A 26925-nucleotide genomic window follows, 5' to 3' on the forward strand; every position below is an offset into this window, starting at 1 on the left:
GAAGCCACATTCAGTGAATGCCTGCTGACCTTCAAAGGAGTGTGTGTGTGTGAGGCAGGGGAGAGAGAGAAAGAGAGAGACACAGAGAGACGGGGATGGAGGAAGGGAGACAGAGCGAGAGAACTGGGACAGATGAGGGTGAGAATGAACACATTCTGTTCTCACAAACACAAACCAAGCTGATTGCTATCATTGAGGGAGAACTATCTGGATGGAAAAGGGGGTGAAGTGGGTGCCACAGTATACACCCCACAGCTCCCAGTCTACATCCACACTTACTTGAAACAGTAGCGGTAGTAGTCGTGGGGGTAGTCACTGTGGTCGAAGCAGCTACGGCAATGGTGGAAATAGCCGTGGCAGCAACCAGGGCTGGAGCAGAAGTGACAGGGGTGGGTGCAGTAGGGGGTGTGGACGTGGTGGAGGCGGCAGTAGTGGTGGTGGTAGATGTGGTTGAGGTGGCAGTAGTGGTGGAGGAAGCACCGCTGCCAGAATTAGCCTGTGCTTCTGACACCTTGTTTTCTGGGAGAGCAATTGAGATGAGAGAAAGGAGTCTGAGGAGTTTCTCAGTTAAGAGAGAGCTCCGGCGGATAACTGGGTGTGATAACATGTTCATGAGCTGCCCCAGTGGAGAGGCCTCGAGGCTGTATGGAGAGGTTTCCCCCTCCCCGCCAGCGCTCACTGGCACTGACTTCACGGAGTTCTTGCCTTTCCGGCTGACATTCATGTTGTCCAGTTTTACCAATAAGTCCCAGAAGTCTGTGCAAATGCCACTGCTGGAGGACTGTGAGGAGCATGGGCTACAGGCCTTACTGCCCCTTTCCCGATCACTCTCACAGTTTGTTTCTTTGGTCCGCTGCTGTGTGAAGTGGCTGGGAAATACCTGCCGGGAAAAGGAGGACAGGCTTGGTCTAGGACGTCTTCACAGAGGATGAGCCTTCCTGATAGGGAAAAGACAACTGGTTCCCAGACTCCTTCAAACAATTTTGGTAAATATTGGGGGATACGTCATATAAGAGTTTTATCCAACAGACAGTAAAGCAGCCTAGAGAAATGAATGAGGGCTTTGTAGCAATACAGACTCACGAGCAAACTTTTCCTGAGCTTTAGTCTCTGCACTTATAAAATGGAGAGGATAACTACACTTCCTTGCAAAGTTGTTGGAGATTAAACGACATGATGTATTTTGCACAGTGCCTGACACAAGGCAGGCCTTTGATAGATGGCAGCAATGCTTATTATTCAAAGAACACTAAATTCTAGGTCCAGCTCCATCACTTTCTAATCATAAGACAAAATGAATAAAATGTTCTGAATCCCAGGTTCTTCATCTGTAAAACAGGAATCATATAGCCCAGTTGTTTTGATGACTGAATAAGACAATACATAAAAATGGAAAAGAATGAAGAAAAAACCCCAGAAATACATAGGACAATCCCCTAGAAACAATACAGGGCTCAACACTTAAAATAAGAGCAAAAAGACACGCTAGCCTGCTTAGTGTTCAACTTTCACCCAGACTCTTGCTGCCACCCTTCTTCCATCCCCAGGAGTTGGGTTCGAAACCCTCACCTTGGCCAATTGAATGAGTGTATCCAAAACGTGTCTGCAGACAACAGGAGCAGCTTGGGGATGGATGTGGACGGTGGAGCCACCGCTTGCATGCTTCTCGGTATGTTTACGCCCCCCTGAACGCTGGATCTGAAATATATTAGTCCTGCAGCCTAGGGCTGCATCCATGGATACTGAGAGCCAGGAAAGCTGGTTGGAGCTCTTCGACTCCATCTTGTGTAGCAGGTCCAGGGGACGGTTCTCATGGCTACTTGACCCACAGCTCTTGCTCGACTTTTTGCCCTTTTCCTCACTTGTAGTGAGTTTGGGTGTTTCAATGCATAGCTCACTCTCACTGCTGCGCTGCAAGATGGAGAGCAGACTGCGGATGACCCAGTGGCGGGTCTGGGCATGGTAGCAGAGATTTCTCAGTACTCGGTGTAGACGGCTAGTATTGAGCTTTGGCTCATCCACAAAAAGTAGGACCAGGAGACAAGAAAGGGCTTCGTGGTCCAGAAGGAGCCGTCCTCGGAGGCGGAGGAGAGTATCTACATTACTGCCAGAAGGCCTGGAAACAGAACATGGTTTTTGGGTAACACTTCAGTGGCTAGAGCTCTGGGATTAGGCATAAGAATGGGGGAGGGGAACGAGCTGGGTATCTCCAAGGAGGCTTGAGAAAGGAGGGTGTCCAGTCCAAGGGCTCTTCATAGTAACAGCTGCCCTCTTGGGTGTCTACTATGTACCAGGCACTTTACAATGACTGTACATCATCCTTTCAGGGCTGCTGTACAGCTTAGAGAATCAACCCCCACCCCCACCAGCTTTTTGTTGAGATGGAGTCTCGCTCTGTCACCCAGGCTGGAGTGCAGTGGCGCGATATCGGCTCACTGCAACCTCCACTCCCCAGGATTCAAGTGATTCTCATGCCTCAGCCTCCCAAGTAGCTGGGATTACTAGTGCGCGCCACCACGCCCGACTACTTTTTGTATTTTTAGTAGAGATCGGGTTTGCCATGTTGCCTAGGCTGGTCTTGAACTCCTGGACTCAAGTGATCCACCTGCCTCAGCCTCCCAAAGTGCTGGGATTATAGGCGTGAGCCACGACGCCTGGCCGAGAACCACCCATTTTTGAGATGATAAACAAGAGGCTCAAACAGGTTAAGTGACTTGCCCTACATCACAAGGTGACTGAGAAGACAGCAGAGATTCCAGCCCAGGTATCATCCATCGACTGGTAAAATCTGACCATACCTAAGTCTAGGAGACAATGCTAGTTTCTGCCTTCTCTAGACTACCAGGAGTTTGTGGCCTTATAGGAACCAATCACTCCTTTCACACTGTGGCATGTCAGGTCCACTGTTTTAGCCTGGCTAACTCACTCCTCTATACTTCCCTAGCCTAGGTGTTACAAACTCAAGGCAGGTGGTTAGTTGTTTTACTACTTGCATGGGAGACAAGTGGTGTTCCTTCTTGTTAAAACCATAGTTAGCACCTGCTGCCGGCCTGCTTTTGAGATTGTGGTCTTTGGTAGCAAAACTAACCAAAAGGTGTAGTTTTCTGAACGGGGAGTCCAAAGATCTCGCTCTCTCACTTATTCAAGGAAATGGCTTAGAGAGACCATCCATCCTGCCTGTCAGGATTTCAGCTTCTCCACCTATAAAACTAAGGGAGCTGGGCTAATAGACTTGAGTGGTGATATGGTAAGGTAAAAATAGACAAAGGTACCTGTTATGGCTGCTGCTACCCCCCATCTGGAAGGTGCCACCTCTCTGCACAGCAAGGCGAGTATATTGGACCCCACGGTTGCCACTTAAGCGACTGGTGAAAGCTGGAAGGAAAGGAAAAGAAAACTGAGATTGTGGAGAGAGTGTAAACTGGATATAGGTAATACAAAGGTAAGAAAACATAGCCTCATCTGGCTAAAGCTTTCCAGAGCCCTCCCGCTTGCCTCCCTCTGTACCCGGGCTTCGGAGAATAGCAGAGAGTGCGGAGGTGCTACTGTGCCCAAACAGACGCTCATGCATGAGCTGTCGCTGCCGGGCTTCCTGCTCTCGTCTCAGGGCTTGAGCCTCAGCTGCAATGTCAGGTGGCATCACAGCTAACACGCTGTCCTCCATATCCTCTAGGACACTACGGCGCAGGTCTGAGGGCAGAGTCTGGATGAAGGTCACAGGGTCCATAGGGGTGTCTGAGCTGGCATTCTGTGCCAGTTCTCGTCGCTGCTGCTCAGCTCTCTGCTGTGCCAGTACCTATGGAGCAGAAAAAGTCAATGAGGGCATTTCTCCTGCCAGGCAGCCTGGCCCCACCACCTTCCCGCTCACATACTTCCTCCTGAATGGCTGGAGGCAGGGCAGCCAGAAACTCAGGGCTCACTTCAGTCACACCAGGATTCCCCACCACTGCAGGCGCTGAGCTATTTGTGGAGGGGGCCGTCCGGGTTGGTGGACGAATGCCTAGCTGGTTCTGTAGAACTTCCCGACGGATGTCATCAGGCAGGGCAGCCAGAAAAGAGGGGTCCACACCTTCAGGGAGACTGATACCTGAAGGGAGATATAACATGTAAAGGGATTCACGCCTTATTAATTGTTTGAGACGGGGTCTTGGTCTGTTGCCCAGGCTGGAGTGTAGTGGTGCAACCCTTGACTCACTGCAGCGTTGAGCTCCTGGGCTCAAGTCTTCCTGCCTCAGCATCTTGAGTGGCTGGGACTACAGGCATGCACCAAAATGCCTGGCTAATTTACATATATATGTTTTTGTAGAGATGGGGTCTCCCTATGTTGCCCAGGCTGGTCTTAAACTCTTGGCTTCAAGTGATCCTCTGACCTCTGCTTCCCAAATTTTCAGGATTACAGGCATGAGCCACTGCGCCCAGCCTCTCACACCTCTATTGGTGCCTAATATGTACTTGGAGAAAATAAACCCATGTCACTCCTTGAGGGAAACTAGTGTATATGTCTTCACTGCTTGCAAGACATGGGACACAGAGAAGGCCCACCCCACCTTCCCTGGGCTCAGAATAGCTTTTGTTATTTGCTAGACTGCATGCACTGTTACTTACCCTTTATAAATAACCTACCACGCAGATATCATCACCCCCTCGGTATCATTCATGATCACAGAAATTAAATAATGACCCTAGGTTGTAAAAGGTAGAAGTGGCAGAGTGGGGGAATTTGAGTGAGCCAAGATCAGTTTGACTCCTAAGGCTGGACCCGTTTCATTATGCCATACCAGCACCCCCCTTATTGTCAGTCCTCCCACATACATGCCCTCCATCTGAATGGAACTGTTTGGCTGGTGGGCATTTCCATGCCAAGGGCTGCTAGAAGCCAAAACAATCCCAGGACAACCTGGGCATACATGGAACTCACCTGCAAGGGGATCTTCTTCTTCACTGCTTGTTGAAGGCAACGGCTCTTCTAGGATTCCTCGGGAATCTGCTCCAGAAATGGCCACGGCAGAATCTCTGGTGGAAGAGCTCTCAGAGGATGCAGGTGGGGAGCTGAGGGAAATCACGCTCAGGTTGTTGTCTGTATTATGTCTTCTCGTTTATAAAACACTGCTACAATACCCCTTTCTCAGAGAAACCAGGTTTATCTCCCCAGCATAACAAGCATGTCTATTAGTTGACAAGTATGAAATGTGCTTTGAAAGACCCTCCAATATATCCTACCCTTCTTTTGCCCACACATGCTTACCTGTCCTCAGGTGGCTGGGCAGATTCCCCTGACCCATCACTTCTGCCTTGCACTTCCGCCACAGCTGGTGGGGCATCCCCAGGAGTGGAGCTGCCTGCTCTGGGCTGCTCAGAACTGCCAGCTGCTGAAGTGTCACCCACAGCCTCCTCCAGGGTACAGGAAGCCAGGCTGCTTGTATCCATAGGAGAGCCTTCTAGCTGACTGCTGACAGCTGTCAGTGCATCAGAATCCTCAGCTCTCTCTGGGGAAAGAGAGGCTAGGAAGAAGTCACAGGGAGAGGTTAGGTTTCTATCTGGAACCGGGGCAAAATGACAGACAAGGTCTTTGATAGGGCTGCTTCCTTAGGGGCATCTCAGCTCAGACTTCTCACTTCTCCCTTGCTGTCCCCCTCTCAATCTCACTTTGAGATTTCTAAGGTTCACCTGAAGCCCTTTCTATCAATTCTTGAACATTTACTGTGTCCAGGCATGCCTGTGAAACATCTTCCCTAGGCAAACCAGGTAAGGGATTTTTTTTTGGGGGGGGGGGGGGGGGCGGAGATGGAGTCTCACTCTGTCACCCAGGCTGGAGTGCAGTGGTGTGGTCTTGGCTCACTGCAACCTCCGCCTCCCGGGTTCAAGCAATTCTCTGCCTCAGCCTCCCGAGGAGCTGGGATTACAGGCACCTGCTACCACGTCTGGCTATTTTTTTGTATTTTTAGTAGAGATGGGGTTTCACTCACCATCTTGCCCAGGCTGATCTTGAATTCCTGACCTCATGATCCACCTGCCTCGGCCTCCCAAAGTGCTTGGATTACAGGTGTGAGCCACTGCGCCCAGCCCGGATAAGGGATTTTTTCACTTTGATTCACTGCAGGCACCACTTGCACGTGCATATCCCTGTAGTTCTCTCTAAATAAACAAGGTTTCGGTAGGGTGCAGTGGCTCATGCCTGTAATCCAAGCACTTTGGGAGGCCGAGGCGGGTGGATCACCTGAGGTCAGGAGTTCCAGATCAGCCTGGCCAACATGGCAAAACCTCGTCTTTACTAAAAATACAAAAATCAGCTGGGCATGGTGGCGTGCACCTGTAGTCCCAGTTACTTGGGAGGCTGAGGCAGGACAATCACTTGAACCCGGGTGGCGGAGGTTGCAGTGAGCCAAGACCACACCACTGCACTCTAGCCTGAGTGACAGAGCGAGACTTTTTCTCAAGAAATAAATAAATTAAACTAAACTAAAATAAAATAAAACAAGGTTCCTTGAAAGAGAAAACTGACACCTTAAGGTCTCTCCAGAGAACTTCACAAGCAAGATGGTATAGAGCAGGGATGGCAAGCAGGTATCAATTTATCCTGTTGAAATACTGCTGAGAAGACTTTTGAGGCCCCATTTCAAACCAGTGAGAAATAGTGTCATGAGATAAACAGTGTCTGCCAGGAGCATGGGAGAGCTCTAAGTGTGGGGTGACATGCTTGCCATCCTGGAAACTGTGGAAGGAGAGAGACTTTAAAGTCAGACAGATCTGGATTTTAATTCTAGTTCAACCACTTATAGAGTGACTTGGGCTAATTATTTCATTTCTGAGTTTCAGTTTACTCATGTAAATAACACCATCGATTTTGGAGAGTTTTTTTTTCCCCCCAATAGAAATGGGGTCTCACTACGTTGCCCAGGCTGGTCTCAAACTCCTGAGCTCAAATGATCCCCCTGCCTCGGCCTCCCAAAGTGCTGGGATTATGAGCCACCATGCCTAGCTGGAGAGTTGTTTTTCAATAATAAGCCTGGGGTGATAGCCCAGAAACAGAGTAATTGCCTCAATGAACTGCTGGTATCATCACCAATATCATTAGACATTCAACTATCACCAGTTCAGGACCTCAACTTCACTTAAGAAAGTGAATGTGCAAGACGAGATCTTATTATTCGAGAAGTTGAACTCCTACTATTTCTCTCAAGCAAGAGAGCAAAGAGAAGCTACAAGGACATCCTTTCTTCCCTCGTTTCATCCTCCCCAAATGTTGAAATTCTACTCACTTATAGTGGGAGCTGGGGATAACTCCATCTGAGTTGTTTCTGCTTCCCCACTTGGCCTTGCGGGACCCAATTCCTCTGGCTCTACAGGCATCAATAGCTGTGTAGAGCTGCCCCCTTCTCCAGCTGGAGACTGCAGCTCCTGAGGAACCTCTCCCAAAGCTGGTGGGGTTGGGAGTGTTGGTTGCTGTTGTGAGGACTGCAGAGTGCCAAGGGTCTCCTTGGACTCAGATGTAGCTGCATCAGTTGAAGATGGGGTTGTTGGGTAGCTGTCAGGCATAGGCGTCCCATCTTTCTCGGAAAGAACAATAATAGTGGTTAAGGGGCAACCAGCCAATGATGAGGGGAGCCACCCCAATCAGCAAATGTGGCCTGATAAGTATCCCACCCAGCCAGTGATCATCCCCACAATGAAAATGCTCCAAGGAACATCTCTGGTCTGGTATACTAAGGATGAAGGTTAAGGCACAGTGCTATCTCTGTCCCAAGAATGCAAGAACTGGAGCTCTGACTCTGTGGATTCTAAGAATAAAATCCTTTCTGTGCCCTGCAGGTGGAAGGGGGAAGATTTCAGGCCATATAGGGTGAGGCTAAATGTCTCTGTAGGTACACAGAAAATCTAACTACCAAAATCCTATTGATCCTCCCACTTCATCTATTTGGAGCAAGAAATGGTCAGAATTTCGTTCAAAACTCTGTTTTTTATGGAGACAGGGTCTCACTGTTGCCCAGGCTGGAGTGTAGTGGCACAATCATGGCTCACTGCAGCCTTCACCTCCCGGGCTCAGGTGATCCTCCCACCTCAGCCTCCCAAGTAGCTGAGACTATAGGCATGTGCCACCACATCTGACTAATTTTTTGTATATTTAGTAGAGACAGGGTCTTGCCATGTTGCCCGGGCTGGTCTCAAACTCCTAAGCTCTAGCAATCCACCCGCCTCGGCCTCCCAAAGTGCTGGGATTACAGGCGTGAGCCACTGTGTCCAGCCCTTCAAAATCTTTTTTTTTTTTTCTGAGACAGAGTCTTGCTCTGTTGCCCAGGATGGAGTGCAGTGCCGTGTTCTCAGCTCACTGAAGCCTCCACTTCCTGGGTTCAAGCAATTCTCCTGCCTCAGCCTCCTGAGTAGCTGGGACTACAGGCGAGTGTCACCAAGCCTGGCTAATTTTTGTATTTTGAGTAGAGGCAGGGTTTCGCCATGTTGGCCAGGTTGGTCTCGAACTCCTGACCTCAGGTGATCTACCCGCCTCAGCCTCCCAAAAGTGCTGGGATTACAGGCATGAACCACTGTGCCTGGCCCAAAATTCTTAAAGTATGCTTTCCATTCCCTTGCGCACATTCCTGTTCTATTACTAAAAAATGCAATCATTACAGTTGAAGAATAGCAAAATGAGTTCATGCCCAAAGGTAAAATAATTATATGCTCCAATTAATGAAAGACAAGTCACTCTATAATGACATCTGCCTCACCCTAAACACCATCTGTCCCCTTCCATGTCTCTTTTCTTCCAGTCCAAATTATCCAAGGAACATCTACAACTTTGTCTGATGGAGGCAACACTGCTAAGACTAAGTGTGAATATGCCACACACCAGGGAAAGTAGTAAGTTGTATAGTTATCTTCTAATTGGGGCCTAATATCCCTACCCCACAACAATACAACTTACTACCTCACCCTGGCATGAGCAGAATCCTCTAATAAGGGCAGCAGGCAAAAGGCCATTTTACGTGGTGACAGACTCTTTTAAAGATCTTTTGCTAGATTAAGGGTACCAAGGCATCTACCCCACTTCACTGCTTTAAAAAATATTGTGCAGGCTTTGGTACAATCATTTTCCAACTAAGTGCGAAAGGAGACAGGTGTAGGGAGGCAGAAGAATGTTCTGAGGAAATATGGGTGGGGGAGACATATGATATCACATGAACCAACTGATAGATCACAAAATGGCTACTGACCATTGTTAAGAAGATCAGAGGGAATAGGAAACATACGGCAGTCATACCACTAAGCCCAGAGAGCTACCTTCATGAACAGCACGCTATCCAAGACAATGTTCCTAGACTTTTAGATTCCACGGACCAATAAAATTTAATTAAAAAAAAGAACAAAAAGTAGAGACTAATGTAGGGGTTGCCAACTTTTAGTTTAGCCATGTAAGAAAAAAACATCCAATCAACATCATTTAATAAAAATATTTTGGTACCACAGAATTAGGAATATGATCTCTAAATACAATAACAGCCTTTTAAATGGAATAAATTCAGCTTTATGAAAAAGGCATTAAAGCTCCTTGATTTTGTTCGTTTCCACAGAGGACTGGCATTTGAGAACCACTGTCATCAGTTATTCTCATGAAGTGCCACACCATGGTGGTCATCAAAGGACCAGCCACTTCAAAGACGTACATGAACATACTGTTTCAGAGGACAGAGTTGCAGTCAGGAAATGAACAAGACACATGACCTCATTACCCATGCCAGAACGAAGTGGATAATGACCAGAACAAGAACCTGAACAGAGCCAGTCGGAGAAGTAGTGTACCACCGTGGGAAAGACAGTAGACTGTATAGTTATCTCCAAGATGGGGTATGACCCTAAAACTATACAATCTACTACCTCATCCCACAGAGCACCAGTGTCCATCTTCAGCCTATGTGGGCCAGCCACTCGGAACTATCAGGATAAAGAAGCAACCAATTAATTCGTAAGAAGGGAGAAAGGGAAGAAGAGTTACCTGAGAGATTCTGTTCAGTGGAGTCATTTGTCTTAGATGCAGTACACTGCAAAAAGAAGGGATAGACCAATGTGGGACTTTGCAAGCACTTAAGATAGAGGTCAACTGTAATAGTCACCATCCTCCACCCAGACCATCTAGGAGTTCAGTGATCTAATGGAGAATGCTTTGGCCATGTGACCAAAGGAAGGTGATCATTTCACTGTGCAAATATATGTCCAATTTCTCTATACATACTCAGGTTCAAGAATGGTTTGGGGCTGAGGGGGAAATAAACATGGAAGGAAAGGATAATAAAAACCCCCTTAGGAATGGGCATGATCATGATCATTTTAGCAAGAATTTCTTGGTTTCATCTATGTATTTTTTCCCTTCATGGGGCTTATTTTTTATTTTGTCCACTCTAGCCTTTTCAGTCATATGCTAGGTTCACTTATTTTTCATCCTGTATCATGTTTGAAACAATGTAACTGTGTATTAGGTAAAAAGTTCTATATAAAGATATCTGTTAGATCAACCTTGTTATTTTAACTGAACACTTCACTACCCTTATTTTTAATCTACCTGATTCCTTAACTGCTGAGTACGGTATACTAAAGTCTTTCACTCTCAAGTCTTATTTCTTTGTATTTCTATCAGTTTTTTCCCCCTTTTATATCAAGTGATACACTGTAATGTATAATTCTATCAACATTTGCTCAGACATTTAAGACTTCTGTCTGAGGTCCCAGAAGTTTCAGAAAAAAGTAGGTAACTTCCTTCTAAACCAAAATTATATTAGTGATTTTATACATGTGAGCCCTAGAAAAAAATGACATGTGGTGATGGGGTTCAGAGTACAAACATTTTCTCTGATCTGACACCTAGGCTGATCTTACTCAAATGATGGAATGGGGTCATCTCGGTAAGATTCCCCACACTGGCAGTTCACCGACAGAAATGGAAGTGGGCAACTAAGAGCATGGACTTAGACAAGGTTATTCTCCTTGTCTTGATGCTGTCCTTGGTGGTAGAGACTATGCAGTGTGACTGTTGAGTGAGAAGCCATTCTGCTTCTGGCTCCAGTTTTTCCCATGACACTGGAGAAATCTCCCCTCTAGGTTTGAATTCTTTCCCCTACAAACCAGGTGAACGTATGGTGAATTTGAAATAAAAAATTTCCCAGGTTCAACGTGAACGTTCTAGGATTCTTCAGTGATTCTTGGTGCCATGTGTATGCCAAAACCACATTACGGCAGACATAGTCAAAGATGAATCCTCCCAGCCCTTGGGAATCACCTGTGCACTCTGATCCCTGTTCTCCTTATCTTCTTTGCCTTTATCAGTTATCTTTGTTTCTTCCTCAGCCAGTTGTTTCCTGCGCTTTTCGCGCCTTTCTTCCAGCTCCTCATCCCTCAGGAATTCCAGGTGATTGACAATGGACACTTTAACCACTGTTTCAAAGAGGCAAAAATCAAAGGCTGCTCTGGTGGGGTCAGGGAGGAAGCCAAGAGGCAGAGCTTGTGGCCACAGAGAACCAGGGAAACAACTCTCCACATGTTTGCCCTAGCCCTGGAAGGCTCACTACTGCCCTGATAACCAAGCTGCCACGCACCTGAAACACAGTCATGCATGCTCTCAGCATCAAGAACTTTGCATTCTTCTGTCCAGCGGGTCAGGGCTGTGGGGATGCTGGACAGGGTTCCTGTAGGGAAAGCAAAGGGGAATGAGATTCTTGACCTTGTCAAGCATTAACTGATCCACCGATCCAAAAATTGCAGTATTTCCCTAAAAGGACCCAAGGTCTATCACAATGTTTAGAACATAACAAGTACCTAGAGACAATGAAGTTTTTGTTGCCCATGGCTAAGTCACTGAGTGGTTCTGGCTCCTATAAAATGGGGGTTTTCTATAGGGCAGACACTGTCTTGCTTTTCCTCAACAGGGAAAAAGTAGAATCTGACAAATTCTACCCTCCCTTTCACCACACAAACTTGCCTGCTTGGCTGGTAGCTGTGCTCTGATCATGGAAAAAGTCATCCAGCAGCTCATCATCAGAACGGGCGATGATGTGGACGTCATCGTTGCCTACCAGGAGGCGGGCCCGACCCCGGCTTTGTAGGGGAAGGCTGCTGCTCAGCTGAAGGATGTCAGCAGCAGCTGAGGGACCAAGCAACCTGTAGGGTAATGGTGGGTACCATGATCACTGTTAAGTCCAGAGGTGCCCTGCAACCTGTTACCATGAGATCCTCTTCATGCATCCTCTCTTAAATGCAGAACATGATTATAAACCTGATGATGTACACACAAGTCTACGTTATTTTTCTGAATACCACCCTGGTTTTGTACTTAAGTTGTATATTACTCCATAGTTCCTGGCACCAAGTGGGTGTCAATAAGCTCCCACGTGCCAGACACTGCGTCAGGTCACATTGCCTCCACTACACCCTCTCTGTTGTCTGTACACCAACCATTACAACATTTATATGCCTTTCTTTTATTTCTTAAGATTGTTTGTCTCACTAAACTCTAAGCCTGAGGGCAGGGATCTTGTCCTGTCTATATCTAAAGTGTTAAGTGCTTGGCATGAGACACTTAATAATCGCTAAATACATGCGCAGAACTATTGACATAATTTGGTATTCCCCAAAAGGCTGCACTCCCCAAAAGGCTGCACATGTAATCCACAAAGAAATGGAACAAATACCTTATTTGTGTGTGTGACAAGAACATTAAGTGATGGAATATTTCCCCCAAGGTTAAGACAATGCTAAAGCACAGTGAAAATTCTTACAAGAGCTCCGATGAATCCAACAGATCTCTGTAACTCACCTCTGCAGTATAAGAGGAGGGTTGGGCTGGCGATTCCCAGGGTAGTGAACATGAATGGTGTGGCCAGTATTGGCCGTCAGCTGCCTTAGGGTCCTCTGACTGCGCCCGATGCCCTGGGTGAGACGAGTTGTTGAAGAGCCACTGCCCAGTGTCAGAGAACTGTGGTCTGCGTGGCGCACCATCAGTGGATGGGTGGTAGGGATATTTCCTGGGGATGGGGGGATGTCTGCTGCAAGGATAATATGTAAAAGGGTCAGTGTCAAAAAGAAATTTCTTCCATGTTTGTTCAAGCAGAATCATGTCTCCTGGGCCTTACTTCCTCACACGGAAACCTGAGCTTTGTCCTTTCTCCCTCATTCCCACAACTCATCTACAATCACTGACACTACCATAGCTTATGCCATCATCTCTCACTTAGATACTGCAACAGCCTCCTAAATAATACCTTCTCCCAATCCATTTTCCACACTACAGTCACAGTGATGCTTCTAGGCCCCTCAGATACATGCTGCTCCCTTCACCTTGAAGACTCCTCTCCTGCTTCTTTACCTGCTCTTCTGTTCTTGGCCTAAGATGTCACTTTCTCTGTGAACCCTGACTTCTACAGATTGGGTTAGATAACTCTTTACCTCTGTGCTCTCTTACTATACTGCAATGTAATGCCTGCTTAGTTATAATTCCTAATAAACCACTCCTATGAGGAACGAGGACTGTTTTCTTCTTTACTGCTGTATCCCTAGTACAGTAGGCACTCCTCAAATATTGTTCAATTTGCTGAATGGACAGAGGCTCAACTCTAAGGGAAACTGATGAAAATCACAAAAATGCAAAATAATCATAGACGTTATCTTGAAAGTTATCTAATCCAACCCAATTTTTTCTCGAACTTTTCATTTACAGGTGACAAACTGAGGCTCAAAGAGGTAAGAGATTAATTGGCCAAGAAAACAGACCAGAACAGTTCAGTGTTTTCTGCTACATCATGCTTGTGATTTAAGTTGTCAAGACCTGCCCTATCAAGACAGCTTGATTCTAAGAACTCGATTCTAACTTGACGCTAAAAGGGAAGTTTGACGCTGATGGGGGAGGAAGAGATTCACTCGTTCTCCCGAAAAGATGCATCCTGGATGAATAGAGTGAGTATGTTCAAATCTGCTCCCTAAAGCCAAGCTCAAAGGTGACCATTCAAACCCTCAAGATCTTGTGTTACGGACATAAGGATTATTGATTGCCCTGCCACTGTGGTGTGCACATGGGTGCCTGATGCAGTCAGCCTTGGTCTCTTTCTTTTTTTTTAATCAAGCAAATCATCAAGTTGTCCAGGCTCTAAAATGGCTGCCTATTTACTGAGGTGAAGGGAACAAAAGCAGCCTCTCACTATTCCTTCTCCTAAGTATACACTAATGAGACAGATGGATTCAGATATCCCTTGCCCCAGAAGTCAGCATAGGAAAAGAAGTGCTGTCTGTATCAGATCGGTTTGGTCCACTGCTTGGCTTACCCTAGAGAAGGGTATAAGAATCAAGAGAGAAAAACCCAGCTGAGCCCCTGTATCTTACTAGCACTGGAGAACATGTTGTCAAACTCAATGATGAGATCATCCTCCCGGTCAAAGCGCTCAAATCGGACCAAGGGAGAAGCGTTCATATCAGGATAATCCTCATCCAATTCCATCTCAGAGCCATCGTCGTCATCGTCTTCATCTCCCTCTTCACCTTCATCATCCTCCTTAAGGGAAAATAGGAGATGGAGAATTGCTGGAGGTAAGGGTTTTCTGAAGCCTGGTGCCATGGCCACATGTGCACATGAGGGAGGGAGACGCTGAGGCTAGCAACCCAGACTGTTGGTTTTCTGCAGCTCTATGTTCCCATGGAAGAGGTCATCTGAACCAACCCAAACGCAGTCCCCCCTCACCTGATCATCTTCCTCATCTTCCTCCTCCTCCTCCTCTTCATCCTGACTATCATCCTCATCCTCGTTACTGCCACTGCTGTCCTCTTCCTGAGTGTGCTCCTCCTCATCCTCAGGGTCCAGGATATTCATGGAATCTAAAACAAAGGGAGCACATTGGCGGACTAAACTGAGTAGCTAGAAAACAGGCTACTGTGCAGGCCAGCAGGCTGAGTGGGAAGGTGATGGGATATCTGACTCTATGAGAGGAAGAACCAGATCTGGGGTGATGTACAGACTTAGTGAGCCAGACCCGATTTCCTGAGAGTGCCAATCAATGCATCAACACACTGAGCAGGGTGGCTGAATGTGGAGGCTGGCTAGAGGGTGGTGCTTGAGGAGCCATGGTCTAGGACTTGGCCAAGTCTGCTGGTGCCCCCTTGCCTTTTCAGCCCTACTTTGCTATTGACTATATCCTGTTGGCAAGAGGGAACCTGGAGCGATGATAGCAGGCGGGTGAGAAGAAAGCGAACCAAGTAAGAAGTGACAAACTTTGGGCAAGCAGTAGTAACATGTTATTTGAAAAACTGGCTGCGGATAAAGTGGATGGTGTATGTCAGCGCATGCAGACAGATGCTTCCTTATTCTGCACATGTGGGCAGCTGCCTCCAGGAAAACCCTAGTGTAGTGTCTGTCAGACGTGCAGGGCAAGAAGGGAGGCCTTTCTGGCCTCGGCACTCTCACCTTCTCGGTTGGCCTGCAAGGTGGAAGCTTGGCTGAGGTTGGAAGGAGCTTCATCCATCAGCACGTCCTCTTGTGATTCATCCTCTCCACTTCTGCTCACTGAAGGTTACAGAGCAGAGCCTTCACTGAACAACAGAGGACTTCCCTTTCCAGACTGGGTGCGTCTAAAGTAGCTACATACACCTAGCAGATATCCACTTTTTTTTGGATGAGGGAGAAGACCTGGATTGTCTGCTGTCAGCTAGCTAGGTGAGCTTGGCCAGTCACTTTACCTGTCTGAGTCTCAGTTTCCTCATCTGTAAAACAGGATGATCACATCTGCCCTGCCAATCCCACTAATTGTGAAACCACAGAGGATACTGGGTATAAAAAAGCTTTGTAAAACTTAAGAATACATGTCTACTTCCATTTATCCTTTGATTTCCTTGATCAACAAAGTAAAAACAAGTAACACATACACCCTCAGAGCCAGGTGACAGTAGGGTACCTTTGCCATTTTCCCTCTGAAATTTATAAAGGGCCACCCTCAGGGAATGATCATTCTTTTTACACTACTGAGACTCAGGGGCAGAAAGCCCCTGGACTTCATTGAAGAACTGAAAGGAAGCGCTTTCTCACCCTACAGCCTCCTCTAGGCCTCCATGAATAAACACTCTTTTGATGTGCTTGATATATCATCTGTATCAATGGCCACTCCCACCACCTCCCCCACACAGGCAACACTTCAGACTGCCACAGGCCTGTAGACGTCTTGTGAATTTCTCATCTGTAAGACCGTCAACATCAAGACAAGCAGCGATCTAGGCTGGCTATGAGCCCTTAGGCAGAGCTGAGCAAGCAGATGATGAGAAAAAGGGTCCTCCCAAGAGAGACTGAGGCAAAGGAAGAGGCTATACTCAGTTCTGGGGCTCTCACCTATAATTGTACTGTTCCCAGATCCGCCATCCCTCTCAAGCAACTCATCTATCAGGTCCTCCAGCTCATTCTCAACCTGGAGAGAAATAGAACATATATATGGATGCACACAAGTCTATCATTGTGCTAGCACCGAAACCCTAAAAAAGGCCAGCAAAGGAGCATACATTTCTAGGATAACATGTGACAGAGGATGTTACGTGAAACCACACATTCGGTGCTAATTAGCACAGAAACTACCACGTGCTACCAATCCACAATCAGACTATCCTTCAAATGGGTCCATCCCAGTTATCTGATACTGGGTTGTCTTTATACTGTCCAGGAAGACATAATAGATCTCTTTAAAGCCAGCAGCTTAGGACCACAGGCCCAATTTCTTACCCAATGCTACCAGCTCCAGAAATTACAATGCTTTCCTTTAGGGTCTTTGGAAGACTCTGTTTTAATGCCCCAGCAAGAGCTGGTGCTATAGGCATAAGGTGGTGTTAAGGAGCTTCCAATAATGACCAGAGCCAAAGTAAATCAAAGACCCGGGGCCCAACAGTCTCAGGCCAGCTTTCTACTTCAACATTTCACCTGTGCCTAAGTTTTCTGGTTGGGATCTATATCATTTCATAGTACATGGCATCCTGGCCCTGCCCCCACCCCTCTTTTAATACAGTACAAACACATTTACTGAGCATCTACTAAGCATATCACCCATGCTCCTCTGCAAAGCAGCCAGCATTGAGGCAAGGATCTAAAGTACTCACCCACCCACACCACCTGGCAAGGGTTTGGTTCAGCGCCGCAACAGGGAAATGCTGGGTGATCTGCCTCCCTACCTGCATCTCTTGTGAACTGAGCACCTCAGGCTGCCCAGCAATCACCACTGAGTCGGTTTCAGCCTCCCCATCCATGATATCCCCATCTGCCACCTCTGTCTGAGTGACATCATGATCCTCCTCCTGCACTTCTGCTTCCCCAGGCTCGCCTGAAACAATCAACCAACCAGCAAAATAATCAAAGAGTGCCTATGTGCTGGGCACCATGAGGCAAGCGCAAAGACAATAAGGTCCCTTCCTTGGGCAAGTTTGTAAGTTCTCAGAGAATAAACGAATGGGTGACAAAGGAAAAGACAAGGCTACGTGTGAGGATAGCCAAACAAGGCTGCATTTTGAAGGAATTCTTTGTGGGGCAGATTCCCACGCCACTATGACAGATCTCTGGAAGGCCAGCAAGTTCCCAGGGAAACACCACCAAGCCAGAACAGTTGTGATCCCAGGCCCATAAAGCAACTACTCCCACCCCTCCAGCTCTCCAGTCCATTGGCTCTGATTCCCTACCTGGATCCTGCTGGTTGCTACTGGAATCTTGAGAGGCTCCTTGGGCATCCTGCTCAGACTTGTTCTTGCTAGAAGCACTCTTGCTGCCAAAAAGGCTACTGGGCTGGTTCACAATCCGGGAAAGTGTTTCCAGAGGCTTCAGAGCAGCATTGACTGTGTTGGCCATGTTGGGACTGAGATAAGGGAAGAAAGAGATGGACTGAGCACAGAAATACTAGGTGTCTATCTTCTAAGTGACACTAAGCTTCTTACAATGGAATCTACCAAGAGAAAAGGGGCATAAGGTCGTACAACTAACACTCTACTTTTGTTTAGAAAAAAAAAATTTGACTTAAATGTCTTCAAGGAACCCACCCTAAAAGCAAGAGTTAAATCAATGCCATATTTCATGGGGCCATGGAAAGCACATGAGTAACAAATTCTTGACTGGAAATCAGAATGTATTCTGGATGACCACATGCAAGCAATCCACTTCTCAGATGTACTCAGGATTTTTTTTTTTTTAAACCACCAGCATTTAGTCCCCAAACCCTAAGAGCTCAAAGGAAGGAACACGATAAAAGTTCTTTCTTTTTTTTTTTGGAGACAGGGTCTCGCTGTGTCACCCAGGCTGGAGTGCATTGGCACGATCTCGGCTCACTGCAACCTCCACCTCCCAGGCTCAAGTGATCCTCCCACCTCAGGTTTCCAAGTCGCTGGGACTACAGGCGTGAGCCACCATGCCCAGCTAATTTTTCTATTTTTTGTAGAGATGGGGTTTCGCCATGTTGCTCATGCTGATCTCGAACTCGTGAGCTCAGGCAACCTGCCCTCCTTGCCCGGCTGAAAACAGTTTGAAGTCCTGTGAATTTCAAATTATACTCTGTAGGGCTTCCTAGAGTTCAATAAAAGTACAGCAGGGGCTGCAGTTGGAGGTGTGGTGTGATTTCTAAGTGTAATAAGGTGTGTGAGACCAACCAGGTGCCCACTAACACCAGAGTAGCTCTGCTTTTATCTGCTTTATGTGTGTATTTATGTGTGAGTCTATGTATGTATGTATGTATATGTGTGTGTGTGTGTGTGTGTGTGTGTGTGTATATATATACATACATATATATGCTCACTAGTAGTACCAAGATGGCAGTCTCTGATATCACATCACACTAAAAGTAACCAAGACTCGTCAGAACAAGTGATCCCAGGAATAGGGCAAGGAAGGGATAAGGTAAGCCTGGGATATCTCATTGTGCCAAAGAACTTTCAAAAATTAATGAGACAGCTGGGCGTGATGGCTCACGCCTGTAACCCCAGCACTGTGGGAGGCTGAGATGGGAGGATTACTTGAGCCTAGCCTGAGCAACATAGTGAGACCCTGTTTCTATAAAGAGGAAAAACAATAACAACAAAAATGGGGAGAAAAAATTAATGGGATCATTACCACAGGCCCAGCTGAGTATCAAAAAGAATAATGATAGTAATGGAATTATTCATTACAAAGTGGAAATCTAACAGAAACCACCCTCCCACCTCAGCCTCCCAAGAAGCTGGGACTACAGGTGTACATGCCCAGCTAATTATTGTATTTTTTTTTTTTTTTGCAGAGACAGGGTCCCACTATGTTGCCCAGGTTGGCCTCGAACTCCTAGGCTCAAGTGATCCACCAGCCTCAGCTGTGATCAAATTTAGCATCACAAGTATTGGGACCAAGTGGTATTCACCTGTCTCCTGACATGATGTGAGAAGGGCAAATATCACCCATGTAGTATTTTTGCCAAAAATGTTTAACCTGACCCTAACCATTAAGGGAGCAATTACATCAATGTAGACTGTGAGATGTTCTATAAGACATCAAGCCTGGATTCATCAAAACAGGAAAATGTCATTAAAAAAAAAAAAAAAAGAAATAAAAGAAAAATATGACAACCAAATGCAACATGTGATACTCACTGAATCCTGGATCAAAACACTCTCCCTCAGAGTATAAAGACATAATTGAAATAACTGGGAGTATGTGTATATAAAACTGTATAAATTTAGTATTATTATATTATTGGTAAATTTCTTGGATATGACAATGGAACTGTAGCCATATAAGGGAATATTTGTTCTTAGGAGACAGATGATCAAGTACTTAGAGGTAAAGTTTTACAGTGTTTGCAACCAATTTCAAATGATTCAGCTCCTGAAAGGGCAGGAAGGGAAGAAATAAAGCAAAATGTTCAGCAGTGGTTAATCTAGGTAGACACATGGTATTCATTACAGTACTGTGAGTCTGACATTTATAAATGTTTCAAAAAACTGATAGGTTTGTAGCAAAAGGACAATTTAGTCATCTTGAAGGGGCCACATAGGTCAAAGGTATAATAATTTGAGCATGAAAAAGTGACTGCAGTGATCCAAATAAATTCAATCACTAGTTTAAAAACAAAACAAAACAAACATGAAAAGTCGAGTCCATAATACGACTTAAAAAATAGAAAGCCAGAAAAAAACCCTACATTTGAATCTCAAATGTAAATAGAAAATTAAGTTTTTATACTGCCTTTCTAATAGAAATATTTTAGCACAACCAGACATTCCCTGTGAGGCTAACACAGAAAAATGCCAGTTAATAATGTATTCGAAATGAGAAATTAGAAAGCTTTTATTCATAAGCCTCAAAGAAATTAATTGACCCAGGCAAGAATTATCAACTGATGTTAAGGCTATTATTTAGGTATATGATTGATAGTGTAGACATTTGTAAAGTGCCAAAATAACAACAGAGATGACTTTCTAGTAAGAAGAAAAAGTGACAATTATCATGGGAGATGTGTCTCCCATGATACAATATGAGCTATACATCACCTAGGCTACACATTTCAGCCCAAAATGTTTAAACTACTTCAATAAGCCTCTAAAGCCTCTAGATCTAACCAGAAGTTTACAGAAAATATCAGGAAGTAAAGGATTAAGTTAAACTACACTGCAAGGAAGCAACTGCACCAATTTTAGAAGGCAAAAACATGGTCACTTCAACAAGCTAGAATCATGAACAACAAGAACAAAATAAAGATCAAAATAATTTAAAAAAAAATTGTATTAGAATAAGAGAGGTTCAGAAAACATAGCCAGACGTAATACAAGTCCTTAATTGGATTCTGGTTTGGAGAAAAACGCTTAATTATGGATTTGGGCATTAGGTAGGATGAAATTTATTTTCATAGCAAGGAAGTGACCAGTAACTGAAAATAAAAACGAAAATGCCCCAAATTTCCCCCAACACAATAGCATGTATCATATAGTATCATGTTAGTAAAAAACACATTATTTATGCATGCAAAGAAAAACACTGAATAATAAACCAATAAGGTAATCATGGTATCTGGGTGGTAGGAATACAGTGTCTACTTCTTATTTTTAGTCATCTGTATTTCTTATAATATACATATAATCTTCTAATAAGTGGTAATTTTTAAAGTGGGGGGAGGCTTGAAAAAAAAAATCACTATTATAGTTCAACTCTTGAGTTTATAGCAAGTAAGAACCAAGGCTTCAAGAAAGACAAGTGCTAAAAGCCACAATAAGAAAGACTTGGGTCTCCCACTTGTACCCAAAGTTTTCCCACTACACCAGCTACCTCCACATCATTCATGTAGTGAGGCTGAAGAGAAGGAAAAGCCTGGGGCTGGGGCATGATTTTACCTGGACAGGTCTAAGCTGTGAGGTACTCTGGCCAGGTCATTAACCAGTCCCTTCTTCAGGAAAAGCCGAATGATGTTGTTCATGCCATTGTGCTGGGTCTTCGCTGTGGCACTGCTGTAGAAGCTGGAGGTGGAGGGGCAGGACTCCATGATAGTACTGATGATACACATCACTGCCTGAAGCCTGGGAGAGAAGTTTGACATCTCTATCATATGAATATAGCCATTTCTCAGGCCAAGTCTTCACAAAATAGCCTCAGATAACCCTCCTGTAACTTTTGTATTTCCTTCTGGAAATAACATCTAAACAAACAGGTGAGAACACACCCCCTAAGGTGATAGCATTCATTTTCTCTTTCTTAGACAAGGTCTCACTCTGTAGCAGGGTGGAGTACAGTGGCGCAATCTTGGCTCACTGCAACCTTCCTGGGCTGAAGTGACACTCCCACTTCAGTGTCTACTCGGGAGGTGGGACTACGAGTAGCTGGGACTACGGGCACGTGCCACTACACCCAGCTAATTTTTTGTAGAGACGGGGTTTTGCCATGTTGCCCAGGCTGGTCTTCAACTCCTACTCCTGGGCTCAGGCAATCCACCGGCCTTGGCCTCCCAAAGTGCTGGGATTACAGACGTGAGCCACCGTGCTCAGCCCCTACTTTAAATAAAATTTAAAATATAAGATCAAATAACCTGCTCAACTTCCCTGAAGACCCTAAAAATACACTTAACATTTCCCTTTGTTTTCTCTAGGTTTACCCACTTACTCTAATGGTAATCAGTGTTCTGGGTATTTTCAACCGCCACAACTATTTGAGCGGACCAGAGAGTATATGATGCCAGTATGACAAGAAGTTTTGTTCAAGTGCAAAACCACCCAAGGACTAAGAAAAAGAATAAGGGGATGTTCTTGGCTATTAGCCCTGGGACAGGTATGAATCTTACCTGGCATGTTTCTCTGTACTCTCAGCCATAGCCAGTGCCCGTCCCAGGGCTGCTTTTACTTCATTCACTAGGGCCACCTGGGCATCTGTGCCACTCCCTGCAGCAGCCAGGCTTGCGAGGAACAGGCGGGCCAGGGCAGGGGTGTCCTTGTCTTCTGCATTCTGGGTATGTGGGAGCAGGTGGTCCAGAACAAAAGCTAGCACACTGCAGTCCTGAAAAGTCATGAGTCACGACATTTACTTACAAGCACAATTATGCCATATCATTTGCACAGGATCAAAGATACACACACACATAGTATTTCCTTAAGTCACCCAATGAGTGATTATTAGGTCCACTTTATAGATGAAGAAGCCAAGGCTCAAAGATACAAGCAAGCAAGGAGCAAACCCAGATTTTAGAAAACTTCCAAATGCCACCCATTTCCCACTGTACAGCTTATACACTGTTATGTAGATGTCATGTATTTTTAAAAACTTTTTTTAAAACTTTATTTTTATTAAAATGTTTTTAAGGAGATGAGGTCTTGCTATATTGCCCAGGCCAGAGTACAGTAGCTATCACAGGCATGATCATCGCACACCACAGCCTCAAACTCCTGTGCGTTTGTTCTCACACCTCAGCCTCCCAAGTAGCTGAGACTACAGGCATGTGCTATTGCACCTATCTTAAAATATTTTTACATGTGATATTTAATAGAACTACTTACAGCAAATCTATAAATAGATAAGTATTTTCTCATTTGATAAGCGGTAATCTGAAGCCCCCTAAAAAAGTGGCTTGCACAAAAGAATTTAATCAAGGGCTGAGGATTCAAACCTTGATTCCTAATTAAGTGCTATAAACCCTTCAGTGTTCAATTAAATTGAAATTATTTACTGACACCTACAATGTGCCCAGGACCCTGTGCTACAACAGAAGCTGGTAAGAGCTGAGCAAGAGACAGCAGAGTCACAGAAACTAATATGCAAAAATATTTAATGCAAGGTTATTTAAAATAACGAAAAAGGCTCAATAGAGGAAGGAAATTAAGTCAGACTCTTCTTTTTTCTCTAACTATAATTCCTGCCTAGACAATTCCTTATCTTAGAAACAAATTCTGTTGTCATTCAAGCAAATTTTGGATGAAAATACACTGAACATTTTTGGAACTACATAGGTGACAGTTGCACAACACTGCGAATGTACTAAATGCCACTCAACAGTACACTTTAAAATGGTTGACTTTATGTAAATTTTACCTCAATAAAGAAAATGCATTGAATAATGTGAGAGTCTGAGAAACTGAATAAAGTGACCTTGTCAAAACAAAACAATTAGAAATAACAATTTCCCAGTAGTGAATACATACAAAGTTTAAACTATTTTCTCAATAACCACGTAAAAAGGACTTAGCTTTGGAATCACAGCCCTAGCTTCCAATTTTAGCTCTGCTACTCTGTAGTATGGTCCCAGGCAAGTTACTTACCTCTTTGAGCCTTCTCTCCTCTATTAAAGAGATCACTATCAACAACCTTGCAGTGTGGAGGTGAGGATTAACAATAGTATTTATAAAGCACTTACCAGTACCCAGTACTGGTAGGTCACTGGACACATATGAGGCAGATACTTAATAAATTTGTAATTAAATATCTTAATCCACAGGTAATGCTATTATAAATTATGAATGCAACTGGCATAAATGAGTTAAAGCTTTGAAATAAAGCCTGGCTAGGTGTGATGGCTCATGCCTGTAATCCTAGCACTTTGGGAGGCTGAGGCGGGAGGATCACTTGAGGCCAGAAGTTTGAGACCAGCCTGGGCAATATAGCAAGACCTCAAAATATAAAATTAGCTGGGCGTGGTAGCATGTGCCTATAGGTCCCAGCTACTTGAGAGGCTAAGGTGGGAGGATCACTTGAGCCTAGGAGTTCAAAGCTGCAGTGAGCTATGATTGTACCACTGCATTCTAGCCTGGGAGACAAAGTGAGACTCTTAAAAAAAGGAAGCCTATTTATGTATTTATAGGACTTATGTCCAGAATATATTTTAAAAAACTCAATCGGAAAATAGAATAAAAGAGCTGAACAGACATTTCCCAGAAGAGAATGAACAAATGGCCAATAAAGACATGAAAAAAATGGTCAACAGGGAAATGCAAATTTTAACTATAATGCAATACCACTACAAACCCATTAAAATTGGTAAAATGAAAAAACACCAACTGTTGATCTCCCATATGCTGTTGGTAATAATATAAACTGACCTGGCCACTCTGGAAAACTTTTAGCATTAGCAGAACAACTATCATACTCTAGAGCTCAGCAATTCTTACTCTTAAGGCATATACTACCCAACAGAAATTGGGTAGTTCACGAACTTATACATATTCATAAGAATGCTCATAGCAGCACTATTTGTGATACCTCCAAAGGCAAAATTACCCAAATGTTTATTAGCAGTAGAATGGGTAAAAGATGTATTTGTTTTGGTACATGGTACATTCCACAGTGGAATTTTATACAATGAAAATAAACTTCACCTGCACACAAAATGAATCCTGCAAGTATGTTAAGCAAAAGAAGCCAGGCAAAAAAGAGAGTACATTCTATAAGATTCCATTTACATGAACTACAAAACCAAGTTATGGCACTAGAACTCAAGATAATGGTTATCTTGAGTGAAGGTGAAATGGTTGGGAGGAGATGCACTAAAGAACAAGGAGGGCAGCTTCTGGGGAGCTTGTAATGCTTTATTTAACTTGGTTAGTGGTTACCTAGGAAAAATAGACTATTTAAGATTTGTGTATTTTTCTATGTATATTAAACTTGGATTCTTACTTTAATAAGAATAGCTTTAAAAATGGCAGTTGCTTTCAAAGACTGCAACACTAGTGCCCCTACTCACTCTCAGACCCTTTTGCCACTTACTAACCATAAAATTACAATGTGATCCACAAAACAAGGCACCCTTACGGGAAAAAATATTTGGGCACCCATTTTACATATGTGGGAACATGTGATATAGTTTCTCAAAATGCCCCACTCACTTAAAAAATCTAACCTGAGGATAATCCCGCATCAGGACACTTCATTCTTTTCCACAGCTCTACTAATGAACATTTAAGGCTTTTCCTTTATTTTTATTACCAATACTGCTACCACATCTGGTGTCTTTGCACATGTGTGAGTACATCTGCAAGATAAACACCTATATTCTTATTTATATGGTTTATTCAACTGTCCTTTAGACACTTTTACTTAGATGCCCCACAGATACTTCTCAAAACTCCTCATTTTCTCTTCAAACCTTCCCCACCCCATTCTATTTTCTTGTTAGATGCTAACCCATAAAAGCAATTTTAAAAAACCCCACAAATCAAGAAACATCCTTGAGTCTTAATTTCCTTTTTCATCTTCCAAACCCAATTCTTGTCCATTTGTACCTTAAAAATGTTTCTTCAACTCACCCATTTTCCTCCAACTTCACCAAGATCGTACGTTACTAGATTACTCTATCAGATTCCTAACTGTTCTCTCTGACTCCAGTCTTCCCTCTTCAATCTCCACAATGCAGAACAAGGGACTTTCAATAGAACAAATCTCATTAACTCTCTCTCTCAGTGAACCTAATGAAAAAAGGCCTAGCTCTTTCAAGTTTTTTCTGAGACGGAGTTTCGCTCTTATCACCCAGGCAGGTGTACGATGGTGTGATCGTGGCTCACTGCAATCTCTGCCTCCTGGGTTCAAGTGATTCCCCTGCCTGAGCCTCCCGAATAGCTGGAATTACAGGCGCCCGCCAGCACGCCCAGCTAATTTTTTTTTGTATTTTGAGTAGAGATGGGGTTTTGCCATGTTGGCCAGGCTGATCTCGAACTCCTGACCTCAGGTGATCTGCCTGCTTCGGCCGCCCAAAGTGCTGGGATTATAGGCGTGAGCCACCGCACCCGGCCTTGCTTGTCTGAAGATGCCTCTTCTCACTCATTACTTGGGTTAGCACTTAGCATACACAGCTTCCCAGCAGTGTCTGACACAGGCGGTACCCAAATGATGGAACTACAGTATAACATCTTAAACAGAAGTTGGAAATATTACCTCTTTGATCAGTTCAGACTGGCCCACAGTGTAGCTGTAGTTGGCAATCAGGGTAGCAATACCAACATAGGACCTCACCAACTCTGCCAGAAGACGAAGGATAGTGGAGGTAGGCATTAAAGGTTTGCTGCCCTTGCCTTTCTGTTTGCCTTCCTCAGAGGCCCGGTCCCCTTCTTTATCTTTCTTCCCATCTCGAGACTCCTCTGGAGTTGAAGCTGTTGAGAAAAGTCAAACACTGGTTCAATTCCACACTGGAACAGTGGCAAAATCAAGTCTTAGGTGGAAAAGAATGCTATTTCTCCTCCACTTTAAGCCACCTGTACAAACTGAATGCTCTCGTGACACTGCAGTGGAAGAGCAGAGAACCAGGATAACTCAGGTCTCAGATGTATGTGGTTACAGTACAACAGGGATGCTTTGCCCAACTATTTGTGCATCTCCCTCCATTTCCCTCCTTTTACATACTCCAGAAATACTCTAACAGTTCTTCAAACACGTCTTGCACCCTTACTTCTTTCTTCCATCTGCCTGGCACACTTTTATCTAGTTCAGCTCAAATGCTGACCTCCTCC

General features: G+C 44.7%; 1 protein-coding gene across 30 annotated transcripts in view; it reads right to left on the reverse strand.

The window, feature by feature from the left end:
• The window catches only part of HUWE1 (HECT, UBA and WWE domain containing E3 ubiquitin protein ligase 1), a 150797-nt gene that overhangs the window by 14532 nt on the left and 109340 nt on the right, over nt 1-26925 (reverse strand). For 28 of the 30 annotated variants that reach the window (XR_010139019.1, XM_063721242.1, XM_063721235.1 and 25 more), the window contains 22 exons: nt 26354-26568; nt 22281-22492; nt 21340-21522; nt 17677-17849; nt 17176-17324; nt 16349-16424; nt 15434-15532; nt 14714-14847; nt 14359-14527; nt 12800-13028; nt 11966-12144; nt 11583-11672; nt 11267-11421; nt 9989-10034; nt 7260-7547; nt 5246-5501; nt 4919-5049; nt 3873-4087; nt 3508-3796; nt 3273-3375; nt 1570-2116; nt 280-880 (listed from right to left, as the gene is read on the reverse strand). Coding sequence is in view for 29 of the 30 variants with exons in the window: in XM_063721242.1 (XP_063577312.1) it covers nt 280-880; nt 1570-2116; nt 3273-3375; nt 3508-3796; nt 3873-4087; nt 4919-5049; nt 5246-5501; nt 7260-7547; nt 9989-10034; nt 11267-11421; nt 11583-11672; nt 11966-12144; nt 12800-13028; nt 14359-14527; nt 14714-14847; nt 15434-15532; nt 16349-16424; nt 17176-17324; nt 17677-17849; nt 21340-21522; nt 22281-22492; nt 26354-26568 (4539 nt within the window). In the remaining variant the exon portion in view is untranslated. The remainder of the gene's footprint in view (nt 1-279; nt 881-1569; nt 2117-3272; nt 3376-3507; nt 3797-3872; nt 4088-4918; nt 5050-5245; nt 5502-7259; nt 7548-9988; nt 10035-11266; nt 11422-11582; nt 11673-11965; nt 12145-12799; nt 13029-14358; nt 14528-14713; nt 14848-15433; nt 15533-16348; nt 16425-17175; nt 17325-17676; nt 17850-21339; nt 21523-22280; nt 22493-26353; nt 26569-26925) is intronic. The other 2 variants (XM_054544603.2, XM_054544604.2) reach the window with 2 other exon arrangements.

This window comes from Pongo abelii, chromosome X (genome assembly GCF_028885655.2).
Source record: "Pongo abelii isolate AG06213 chromosome X, NHGRI_mPonAbe1-v2.0_pri, whole genome shotgun sequence".
NCBI lineage: Eukaryota > Metazoa > Chordata > Mammalia > Primates > Hominidae > Pongo > Pongo abelii.